The sequence below is a fragment of the Manacus vitellinus genome, unplaced genomic scaffold, assembly GCF_001715985.3.
Source record: "Manacus vitellinus isolate BGI_N305 unplaced genomic scaffold, ASM171598v3 scaffold_104_pilon, whole genome shotgun sequence".
NCBI classification, from domain to species: domain Eukaryota; kingdom Metazoa; phylum Chordata; class Aves; order Passeriformes; family Pipridae; genus Manacus; species Manacus vitellinus.
The window spans coordinates 92,375-104,666 of record NW_021938821.1 but is presented as its reverse complement, the minus strand read 5'-3'; the positions used below and the strand labels follow the sequence as shown (position 1 = coordinate 104,666).

General features: G+C 45.7%; 1 protein-coding gene across 1 annotated transcript; it reads right to left on the bottom strand.

Annotated features, from left to right (window-relative positions):
- Window positions 1-1,784: 1,784 nt before the first annotated feature.
- On the bottom strand, window positions 1,785-8,165 carry UPK3A (uroplakin 3A). Its single transcript, XM_018088559.1, has 6 exons — window positions 8,111-8,165; window positions 7,208-7,363; window positions 4,656-4,935; window positions 3,410-3,492; window positions 2,809-2,941; window positions 1,785-2,066 (listed from the first exon to the last, which is right to left on the bottom strand). Exons 1-6 carry the CDS (start codon window positions 8,163-8,165, stop codon window positions 1,979-1,981), a joined length of 795 nt encoding a protein of 264 aa, XP_017944048.1. The 3' UTR covers window positions 1,785-1,978.
- Between the last annotated feature and the right edge of the window lie 4,127 nt (window positions 8,166-12,292).

Below are 12,292 nucleotides of genomic sequence, written 5' to 3'. Positions count from 1 at the left end.
TAACAGCCTTTGGCTACAGTCAGCTTCAGCTACACCTGAGCAGTACACCAAAGAACTGCCAGCCTGGTACTATTTGTGTCAGATAATATCCAGCATGCTTTTGTCTCCAGGACAGCTCCACATGAAGCTCACCCAGGCAGATACTGAAAAAAAAGGTCAAGGAGGGAAGGGAGGACAGTGGGCAGGCAGCTGCTTACTTAGGGCCAAGACACTCTTTCTATATTGATTAGGATTTAGATTTGGGGGATGTTGGTGCCACACATTCAGTTCAGTGCAGACCAGCAGCTTCTCTTCTTCAGAGGTCTCAAGTTAAACTTATTCACCACCATCACTTACACTGCTAAAGCCTAAGCACAGCCCCAAAGTGCTAAATGTATGCAGGACTTCAGCAGTGGTTCCTGAACTCTCTTCATAGGTGGCATTTTTGTCTCTATTTTCTGCCACATAGCACCACCTGCAATCACCATTTCCAATACATTTTGCAGGGTCACTGAGGGAGTAACAACTGTCATACAGTGCCCAAAGCAATAGCTGGGAGCAGATGAACAATACTTTGAAAACACCCAGCAAATATCACTGTTAGCTCTGTCTCATTTCTGTGGATGCTTTTATTGTAAATACACAGGGCTCAGGAGCTTCTCATTTTATCCATACATATTCTAGTTTTAGATATACTAAAGAAATGCTCTTAATCACAGACACCTTGTATTTCTTCTGCACAACCATGATAATGATCAGGACATACCTCTGATATGCTCCCAACAGGAGTTTCCATTCCCTTTCTCCAGCAAGGAGCCAAAGGCAGAGCAGAAGAAAATCTGTGTTTAGAGGAATGGCAATACCATGTGGAAAGGCACAAGCAGTAGTGACCCTGTTTTGGTGTCTGTTGTTCTGCCTGGGCCCAGTCCTCAGGCACCAATTCACAGCATAACAAGTAGATACCAACAGGCTTAGGAAAAGCTGGAACTGTTCCAAGTGAAGTTCTCTCCCTGTCTAAAAGCAGGATTGCATAGAAAAAAGAGTGAAACCCCAGAAAAAACATCACCCCAGGTACTTGCACATCCATTTCTAGTCAGAAGGACAGCACCCACCTCCCCCTTCAGCCCTCATGTAGCTGAAAAGAAAGGGCAGGGGGGCTTTGCCATGCTGTAGTCAGAAAACCCAAATACCAGGAGCTCAGGTACATATCCCTTCAGTCCTGAAGTTGAAAATGCCCAGTCTTGCAATCACCAAGCTACAACTCTTGACAGAAGACTTTTTAATTTTCATAATCCAAAGAGAATAAGTCCCCCTCCTTGAAATAAGTATCAGTGAAAGGTCACCCAGTAATTAAAGTGATAGCAAACTATCTGTGTTAGAACAGAACCCTTATTTATTATCTGACACCGTTTAACAAATTTACTGAAAACTAGGAAGAGAATAACCAATGACAGCTTTGTGCTTATCCCAGATTGTTGCTACCATAGGACAGTTGCTTCTACATACTCAAGAGGGGTAAAGAAGGGCTTTGAAGTTGGCATCAATGGAAAATAAAGCAGTACATATTCCTCATCAGTTCCTCTGGGGGAACACAGACACAACCAGCTCCACCCTGTTTGTCTGACTGCGAGGAGCAGGTGAGGGCTGCAGTAATGCTTACTCCAGATGAGATGTCTCTATCAGACAACCTCTGACCAACTCCTGGAGCTGGAGGGTCTCTAAGATTTTTTTCTTTATCCCAGGCATTTGATATTCACTGTTCATATGTGCTATATGCTATGCAAGGTGATCAACTACATCAAATCTCATTAGGACAAGGTATCATGTACTGCAAGACTTCAAAACAGCTGTCCTTAATTCATCAGTGCTGCTCATCTCCTGTTGCCTGGCTGTGTTCTGGGGCTTTTATGGACTCATGTTGAATAGAAGAGACAGTCCTGTGGGTCTCAGCACATGGAGCAGTTCAGCTGCAGTCCCACCCTGGCTGCAATCAGGCTGGTCACTCAGAGCCCAACTGTGGTCTTGGGTCACTTGGCTGAGCAGTCTGAGGGGTGCACCTTGTCTCTGCAGAAGGACCTCCTGGTCTCCTGGTGGGCAAGAGAAAGGCTTCATTAAGTTCCAGTAGAGACTGAGCAGATTTATTTTTTAAATGAACATTTGCAATGCATCCTTTGCTTTCCCATCTGTAACCCAGGACAGCCTGGCAGAGCTGAGTGAACCCAGAGCACTTGCATCACTTTCAACTAACTGAAAGAGGGTGAAGCCCCAATACCCACTATTTCTAAAACTGAGTTAATTCCATCCCAAAGTTCAGTTTAGGAATCAATCAGGCCTCCTGGATCTCCCTAGGCAGGGGGCACACCAGGCTGGGAAACATGCACAGCTGTGTTAGACAGCTCCAGCAAAGCCTCACTCATTTATTGCAAGGGGTAACTTATTTCCTCTGGGCATGAGTCAAAATCAAGGCATTAATTAGGATATTATGCAATCTTTACAAATTCCTGCACTCCTTAAGAATTTCCCAGCTCCTGAATAGATGGAAAGCTGCAACATGTGAGAAAGAATATACAGGCTACAAGTAGGTGCAAGTCCACTGGGTTTTTTTTTTCCAGCAGTCCTTACTAAAGTCTGGCTTCAGTAACCTTACAGCTGTGTAATAATTCCAAGAGCTGCTGATCTTAGGGTAAGTCATGGTGACAGAGTATTTTCCTGTTACCAGCTTCAAGATGTGACCAGCACTGGTGTGCCATCCCAAACCAGAGCAGCAGCAGTGGCTGGTGGCAGGGTGTGGGTGCTCTCAGTCCAAGCTGTGGGGTGCTCAGTACTCACATGACAGCTGAGGACACAGCAGCCAGAATCCCAGCAAGCAGGAGGAACAGGAGCACACTCAGGATGGATGTGATGACAACCATGGCTCCACTCCTTCGGCCAGGCCAGGTGTCAACTTGCAAGGGAAGTTTAACTAGGAGAGCATGGAAGGAATGTTCCTGGTCATCTCTTTTTGACCATGAGCACTCCCACCAAGCTGGTGATCTAGGAGAGGCAAAGTGATTATATCTGTACCTGAAGACATCGATGATTTATGAGAAACAGGTTTAAGACTCAATGTCAGCATTTAAAGTTTATGAGCTCTGCTCAGCAGGTTTGCCATGAGGGCAAGTATCTGTATTCCTGAGAAATGTCAACAGCACCAAATACCATGATCTGCATCAAATCTCAAACTGCAGATACAAACCTTATCATTACTAAAAGATTTGTTTTGTAGTACGCAAAAGTAGAAAATTATTCCATATTTAACCCTGCTACTCCAACACTGAAAGGCTGAAAAAAATTGCTGAAACTTCAGGAAAGGACTAGCTGTTGCTCCTAGAGCAATAATGTCCTAAGGCAAGCACAGCTATTCAAAGGAGCTGAGCAAAGCCAGACTTACCTCTTCTGGTTTTGATTGGATCAGACCAGAGGGTTTGGTCTTTCACAATCCCTTCAGTGCTCTCTACCAGGACATACTTAAACCTGCAGGGGGAAAAAAGTGTTAAATGAGGTATTTGTAATAGCCCCCTCACTAGCAGGTTTAAACTACTGGATTAGCTGGCCAGTCTTCAGGTTTTGTCAAAGCATTAGATGGAGACAGTTAAAGGCTGCTGATTACTTCCAGAGACCTTATAAAGAACAGACAGAATTAATTATGGAAAAACATTCTATGTTTTGTCATGCACAGCCTGCACTTGGTTCTTGTGAGCCTTGGCAGATGACAGATTCCCAACAACAGTTTTCCCCAGCTGGCTATTCCCTGTTTGAAGAGCTTTGTAATTTAGGACAGCAAGTGGTTCTGATTTCCATATGGAGGTCAAAGACTTTGTCCAACAGCAGAGACCTTTGGCACTTTCCCTGCTAGAGGAGCCTGTTGAAGAACCAGGCCAACATCAGATTTGGCAAAGAAATTACATTTCCAGTCCACGATTTCAGAAACGAAGAGAGAAGACAGTTTTTGCAAAACTAAGAGCCCACAGACTTTTCAGAAGCATCTATGGCTCCATGTGACTGCCATTTTCACTCTGGTTTTAAACAGCTGGCAACAGCAAAATGAGTGTTTGGGTAAGGGCTGGCAGGGTGCCCCAATTCCCTGGATGGCTGGTTTCACCAGGCAGCAGGCTCAGGCAAGTCTGCAAGCTCCCTGGCCCTCACTGGGCAGTCTCCAGCAATATGAGGGGCTTCCTGGAGCTGGAGACCAAGGAGAACTTTGGCTGCTCAGAATCCCATCAGAACAAAGCAAGCAGAGCCAGATGCACATCTGCAGTTCAGCAGAATCCTCTAATACAAAATACATGGTGAATAATCTCAACAACTTTCCAGTCACAATCCTTTTCTACCAGCAGTTTCAAATCATGTGCTGTCACAGAATTACATAGGAGTAGATCTAGCAGGTCACACAGGAATTTTCCTAGTGGCCCATGAATTTGCCCTGGCAGAGCTCAGCCCTGCTGGGGCACCACAGAGCACCCTCTGCAAGGTGCTGGAGCAAAGCCAGCCACCTTCATGGCTGCACTTGTGATAGAGCACTTCAGCTATGGGCTTGTAATCCACAGTTTACCTTTGCTGAGGAACTTACAGGCTCAGTGCTGCATCCCACTGTGTTTTAAGAGGAGCAATCACCTGTTAAGAGCTGAGAATGATACCTGTAAGTCGTGCCTGGTGCGAGAGGCGGGTTACAGACATCGAGGAAGTTTGGGTCGTACAGACACGTCCCATCATCCCCAACTCTGAAGAGGTACTGTTTCAGGACATCAGAAACTTTGCTGACATCTCCTGCGTCCACAAGCCTGGGAGGGGATGCACAGCTGGGCACATGGAATGCAGCAGCCCTGTAGGGCCCCAGCTGCCCCCCGTGTGTTTGCTGGAAGGTGCTGTCCAGTGCTTTGCCGCTGCCCTCAGTCACCAGGGAGCTCATGGCACCTGCTGCAGGAGAGAGGCTTCTTAGCAAGGCTGTCCAAACAAGCCCAGCCCTTTCCATTCACCCTCCATTTGGTTGGCATCTCGCTCTTCTACCCCAAAACACTCCCAAGAGAAACCAAAAATGAGCTACCAGTTTGGCTGTGTCATGATCCCACCCCTTCCTGCATAGTTGTTGGTGAAGTTTTCATACTTGTCCCTCAAACTGTGAAGGATCTCGGAGCAATATTTGCCAGTAGCTACCCTCCCAAAATTCCTCTTTTCCCAGGAGAACGTGATGGAGCAGGAAGGAGGGTGGCAAAGGCTGCTCTTCCCACACACCACGTGTGGCTCTAACAAACATCCAGTAAATCCTGCCATTCCAGATTTGGTCCTACAGCCAAGGTAGAGCTCCTGAGTCACAGCTCTTGTCTCCTGGCACACAAACCCTTCAGCCTCTGGTCACACAGCAGCTGGAGCCATCCCAGACCTGCATGGTGTAGGGGCTGCAGGAACACATGTGTACCTCCATCCCTGGCCAGCCAGGCATTCCAGTGCTTCCAGGGGAGTCTGAAGGCCCTCCCAGCTTCCACCAAAGCATGACTCTGCATCCAGCAGGCTTTGGAAGCTTAGTTGTACCTCTCAACCCTTCCCTGCTGCAAAGGCAAGGCACAAGTCCCAAGGGATGTTCCCAAGTTCTGTAACTGCAGGTTAATTTTTTTCTGGAGAGCCCCTCCAGCTGTTCAGTGCTGTCAGCAGCACAGGAGTGCCAGTTTTTCCAAACCTGTGGTACAGTGGGAACCATTTCTGCCTGGAAGCATTCTGCTGGAGCAGAGTTCCTGCAAGTGCTGTGAGAAGTTTTTAGCTATGATCCAATGTAAAATTTAGCCTGTTTTAAAAAGGACACATTTCTGGTACAGGTTAGAAATACAACTTGAGAGTCAGTGGTAAGTTAGAGGAGTTCTGACACCCCTCCCTTCAAGTGGGAGCCAATAGCAGGAAAACAGATACTACCTAAGACTTTCTCTTCCCTTAGGTTTGTTTCTCCACATTATTAACCTTCTCACAGTTATGTTTCCCTGCTCTCCCAGTGTCCACTTTCATAACTCTTAGTCTGGCTCTGTGAACAAAAGTTGATGCATAAACAGGATGCTTTCATGGGAGGTTTTCTGGGTTTTGTTATGTTTTGTTTGCTTGTTTAGTTTTGTAACCTTAGTGGGTAGATCAAGTCTCATAGCAACATTAAGGATAGAGCCAAAAGCTACATATTACTTCTTCAGAAATCCTCTTATCCTCAAGCTTTCTCATGTGCTGATGCATCTCCTTACCAGACCTGAGCATAAGGTGTTAAGAAAATTAAGTTTTTTTAAATTTTTAATTTTTTAATTTAAGTTTTTTAAATTAAGTTTTTTTAAATTTTTCCTTCTCCCTGCTCCAGCAGACATCCAAGGGTGAGCCAATGTCTTTCCCTGCAGACCAGAGACAAATCCAAACAAAATTCCTCCCGGTCTGTCAAGTAACAAGTTTGCATCTTCTTGCCTTAAAAGCAGCATTAGACATTTCTGTGTGTGGAGCCCATTTTGTACAGATTCACCCAACTGTGCAGGAATCTGGGCTGGTTGATGTAATTTCCAACACAAAGCATACTTGCAGGTGTATCTACTTATCAGACTTACATCATTCTACTGCAGCTGTAGCCTGGCTTAGACACACCAGGCTGTGCCCTTCAGGCACAGGGCAGGTCTCAGAAGGCCACCCCTTCCCAGCTGTCTGGGATGGGCTCTGTGCTTACAGCTTCCACCCACCCAGGGCCTGCTCCTTCCACTTGGTCCAGAGTGGCAACAACCAGCAGTGAAAGACTCAAGAGCTTTTTGCCTGTTGTCCAATTTCACTGCTGCCCCCTCAAGGTCCCCTTTCCTTCAGAAAAAGAAGCTGCATCCAGCATTCAGGGAGGAAGGTGTGACATAAGGAAGGCATTTATTCCTGCCAGCTCACAGAGTGGCTCCAGGTAGCATTCCAAGAGTCTGCCAGAGCAGCAGGGATCAGGGGAAGCAGCTCCTGGCCACTGCCAAGCACTTATGAAATTCATTTTGTGAATGAAGCCATGGGCCAGGCATCTGTGACCACAGGTCTAGCATGACTTGCCTTAGTCTAAAAAATAAATCAATTAATTAGTCCTTGCAAGGGCTGGCAGATTTTTCTCCTTTCCCTGTTCAGGCCCACCCCCATCCAGCTGTGAAGGATTCCATGCAAAGGTCAATCAGGCAGTTACCTTCTGGAGAGCCATAATGCCACTTACCTGACTCCTTCATTGCATACAAGTAGATGGAGTAAGACTTATTTGGGTGCAGTGAGCTGTCAAACACACAGAAAGGTTTTTCTAGAGCAACTGTAGTAAGAGTGGGATTGTTTGTAGCAAGCCGAGGGGCTGCAATTTGAGGCTTCAGCCTTTGATCTGAAAAACAAAGTTACCAAAAAAGCATATTGAACAAAACCAACAAAACCAGAAGAGCTTTCTCCTCTCCCTGTACAAGCTCTGACTCAAAAGAGGGGGTCTGGCTGTTCTAACAAACAACACTGAAGCATAAAAAGGGGAGGATGCAAATTGCAGCTGAGCAGGAACCAGCCCTGGGACAGTCTGAGTTCGGGGTTTTGCTTTAAAGCAAGGTGGGCAACCCAAGGATTTAGTGAGAGCAGGAAAGGATGTTGCTTCTCCAGCACAAGGGCCACATCAGCTCAGGAGGACACAGTCAAGGCTTCGTTACAGGAGAGACTCAGACCCCTGTAGTTAAGGTCCCACATACAGCCTCCTCCTCCAGGCAGCACCAGCACAGTCAGTTCTGCAACCCTTTAGCAGAAAAGAGCGTTAATAAGGTTTTTAAGACCAAACTTACTAACATACAGAGCAAGAGATTTAGAAAAGCCTTGCAGAAAAGAAAACTGTCTGGGAGAGGCACTGGAAAAATCAAGTGGTATTAGAAGGAAGTTAATGTCAAACACTTCCCCCCAGCTTCATTAGGGAAACTTTAACAGTCTTCCAGCAGAGTACTGGGCTGAATCCCTCAACTCCCAACATAGGTCCTACAGCAGAAAGAAGACACCCAAGACAAAGCAAGCAAACAAACAAAAAACTAAGAGAAACAGGCACAAAGAGGAGCAACAAAAAAAAAAGGAGAAGAGGCAGCAGATAGATGTTTCTTGCCTGCACACAGCTGTCCCAAGCAGCAAAATGCTACTACAATCCAAGAGCTGCCCATGCCTGAGCCCTCCAGAAACTTCCACAAAAGGAAAAAGACTGTTGGGATGCAGCCCCTGCTGAAGAGCTCCCACATCCACTGCCTCCCTGCAGGCAGCCACACCTCCTTGTCCCCACCAGGTGCCTGCAGGCAGAAGCTGCCCACCCCTTCAGCACCTCCCTATATTCTCAGTGCCCCCCCTGCTCAGGTGCTGCCAATCCCCCAGCCCCTACCTGCTCCAGGTGAGGAAGGTGTTGCAGCTTTTGTTTCTACCTGATAATGGGTACCACTGGAGTTCTCAGTGCTGTGGGTGTAAAGGGAGGGGGGTTTTCCCACCCAGATCATTGATAGCTGGCTTGGCTCTTTACCTCCTTCTCTCTAAAAACTTTTGAAACCTCTCACGTAGAGAAAATTGGGAACTGAATATCTGAACCCTGCATTCAGTCTGTACCATGGGTGGTTCTCATCTGAGCAGCCTTAAGTGAGGTTACAACTGCCTTCTGAATTGTTTTCTGGGTTGCATCCTGAAAAACATGAGCCTTCTGCTTCTGGTTAACCCTAACATGATTCAGGGTAACTACATGAGGAGCAAAACCACTGGAAATCTGAATGTGACCTGTGGGACCGAATTGTTCAGCTGAGAATATTCCTGATGAGTAATTGCTGTTACAAATGGTATATTACGTAAGAGCTCAAATTAAAAAATTATTAATCATCCACTTAAAATAGGCTGAGAGGAAAAAGAAAGTATCAGGAAGGTCTTACAGAATTACTGGGGCTAACGTGGTGTCACTGCAGCAACTCCAGATTTACATGGGTGTCATCACCCAGGTTACATTCCCAAATCCATCTCCTTTATGGGTATAAAGGCTGTGGGCCCCAGAAATCTGTTTGGAATGTGTAATCAAATGGTTAGAATGCAATTTCCTCCCCATATGTGTCTCATTGTGCTCCAAATTCTGCATGTCATGTTCAGTGTGTTTGGTTTGACTTTGCTCTCACACAACTTTTTAGGAAGAATAGGGAATACAGGAGGCACCCTGGATTTGTGCTGCTGTAGAATAAGAATGAGTTGTATTATTCCTTCAAACTCTACAATGTACTCCAAACCTGTACTGGCAAAAGTACTCAAGTAAATCGGATTAGGGCAGAAAAGATCTTACCCTTCTCTTTTATTCCCAGGAATCTGATTTGTAACACTTAGACTGTGGTGTCAGTTGTACAAGCTTGGTGCTGCTCTACTCCAGAGTTTTTATCCTTTAAAGCAGTACATAATGATGCACAGAACCTGTAAGGTTTCTGACTCCACAGTAAAGCAGAGTTTAACAACAGCAATATCTCTTTCTCCATCATAAAAGCAATACTTTCTCCAAACAGTTTCCTGTAAAACCAGATCCTGAATTCTTTAGACAAGTGACCCTTCCAGAGCAACCAGCAGTGGGTTTTTTTTCCCCTTAAGACAGCAAATAGACACATTATATGCCTAATCAAATAAAAAATAGACAGCAGGACATACTGAATGGCAGAAAAAAAAGAAATATTCTACTTCGTGGCATGCAAGCCACTTTCATGTGGTACAAAATACTCTTCCAACTTTGATTAGAAAGCATTGCTCCCTCGTGCACTTTTTAAAGCAACAAAACAGCAAACAGGGGAAAAAAAGATACCAGTTTTAAGAATCAACTGCTTAAGGCTGTTGATCATAAGGAAGTTTTTGATTTAAAGGTAGAACTTTTTTGGTTGGTTGGTTGTTGTTTGGTTGGTTGGGTTGGGTTTTTTTTGGTCCCAGGGTGACAGTTTTACCCACTGTTTCCCATGTGGCAGTTTTTCTAAGCCATCATCTGTCAGCTGGGTACCAGCCCATCTTGTGGCAGAACTCCCCAGCCAGGAGGGACAAACTGCCTGTAAGATTCTAAAATTGTTGGGTTCACTCCATGCTCAAAAAAGTCTCGAACAAAGGTGGACAATGAACATGACAATGAACTCTCTCAGCACCATCTGCACTGGCAGATGTGTCCTAAATTAGGGCCAGACCTCATCCTTGCTTACATTTGTGTGAATCCACATTAACTGCACGGAAGTCAAGGGAGCTGGTCTGGATTTAAAGGATGTTACCCTGAACAAAGGGAACCTTGGTATAATTCCAGTGTTCCCTGAAGGAAGTGCAAGAGAAGACATCAGTGCAAATTCCTATGTCTTCAGTTAAGCAACAATGACAATTTTCTTGCTCTGTGTTGCCTTGTGGGCAATTCTGGAGTCATTTATAGAAGCCTCTGGATTCAGTTGGGATTTATTGCTCCATGACAACAAAATTTTCAAGGAAATGAAAGAGCATTATCATAGAATCATCTCATGCTGATATTATTTCTTTTTATAAGTGGCTCAATTTAGATGTTTACACAGCAGAAGACAAAAACTGTATGTTTTAACTGAAAGAAAAATATGCATTTTAATTGTCGGGCAACAAAGCTGGTGAAGGGTTTGGAGCACACGTCCTGTGAGGAGCAGCTGAGGGAGCTGGGGGGGCTCAGCCCGGGGAAAAGAAGGCTCAGGATTGAGCTGATCATTGTCCAGCTCCCTGACAGGAGGGTGGAGCCAGGTGGGGCTCTGCTCCCAGGAACAAGGGACAGGGAAGGAAACGGCATCGAGCTGTGCCAGGGGAGGGTCAGGCTGGGCATCAGGAGGAGTTCCACCATGGAGAGGGTGATTAGCCATTGGGATGGGCTGCCCGGGGAGGGTCAGGCTGGGCATCGGGAGGAATTCCACCATGGAGAGGGTGATTAGCCATTGGGATGGGCTGCCCGGGGAGGGTCAGGCTGGGCATCAGGAGGAATTCCACCATGGAGAGGGTGATTAGCCATTGGGATGGGCTGCCCGGGGAGGCAGCGAGGTCACCATTCCTGGAGGTGTCCGGGGCAGGACTGGCTGTGGCGCTCAGTGCCAAGGGGTGCTGGGTCAGAGGTTGGACTCGGTGAGCTCAGAGGTCTTTTCCAACTTGATTGATTCCGTGGTTCTCTGATTTGTTTGCTGACTTAAGGAGAACAAGGGAAGAGAAAGCCCACGTCTCCCTTGGAAACCCCCATTCAGTGCAGTGGCAGCATTTCAACACATGTAACTGATTCGTACCTCAAGAAAATGAACTATTTCTTCCTTCCCCACCCTAAGCTGCTCGATCGGGAGGGAATTCCTTACTCCGCGTTGCCACCTGGTGGACTCAAGGGTGACTCGGTGCCTGCTCCGCATTTGGGGTTCGGGAGCATCGGGGGCTTTTTTGTTTTCCCCGTTTGCGATTTCTTTATTTTGTTTGCTGAGGAGAAACAAAAGGGAAGCCCAGAAAGTGTAACCATCGCAGGGAAGGAGCGCAGAGAGCATTAAAAAAGGCGACAACATGGCACAGGCATCCCAGAATTTGTCAACAGACAGGGAGTGTCTGATAACATTCACCCCCTGCACTAAACAAAGCTTGGCACATTTCTCTGTGCCTCTCTTGCCATCTCTGGCACACCTTGCCTCGTTTATTCCACTCTTTTCCTTATACTTTGGAGTTTTCAAGGGCTGTATGGAGTAAGTAAAACCCCTGAATTTCTGCTGCTTAGGAGAAAAAAAGAGTCAATAGACTCATCATAGTTTGACACCATTTCTATTAGAAATAGCAACCTCATTAATTTGCACTGAGGCCTAAAAGATTCTTTGAGAGACATTGCATTTTACACATTAGTAATTTGATCAACAGAAGAAAGATCTCAACAAATTAATGCCTCAAATAAACATCCCTTGTCCAATTTAATACTAAATGAAGCAATAAATTCCTGCAATGAAACACCTGAAAATCTAAGGAGAAAAAAACCCCACTCCTTGGGAATATCAAACATTGTTTTAACTGCATCTTTGAGGGGGAAAAGTTTGGCTGCAGAGGTGCTTCATTTGTAAATTGGAAAAAACCTTCTGGTTAGAAAAGCCTATGGAATTAAGAGATCATTTTCCTTAAAGAAACTACACACTCATTTTAGGAGAACAGTCTTTCTGGAGTAGTATCTAAGGCCACAAGAATTTATTAGCTGAGAAAATTAATAGATGTTTTCATACTTTGCACTTCCAAGGCATTTGGTGGCTAAAGATTTTCATGCTCAATGCTCACACATGGTTGT

Bases quoted from the DNA above. Each gene is read 5' to 3' on its own strand.
- UPK3A (XM_018088559.1), bottom strand. From the start codon at position 8,165: ATGGGCAGCTCTTGGATTGTAGTAGCATTTTGCTGCTTGGGACAGCTG. The intron at 3,493-4,655 runs GTATCATTCTCA...TTCCCCCTGCAG, and splicing joins GCACCAGGCACGACTTACAG to GTTTAAGTATGTCCTGGTAG. The intron at 2,942-3,409 runs GTAAGTCTGGCT...ATGCTCTCCTAG, and splicing joins TCCAATCAAAACCAGAAGAG to TTAAACTTCCCTTGCAAGTT.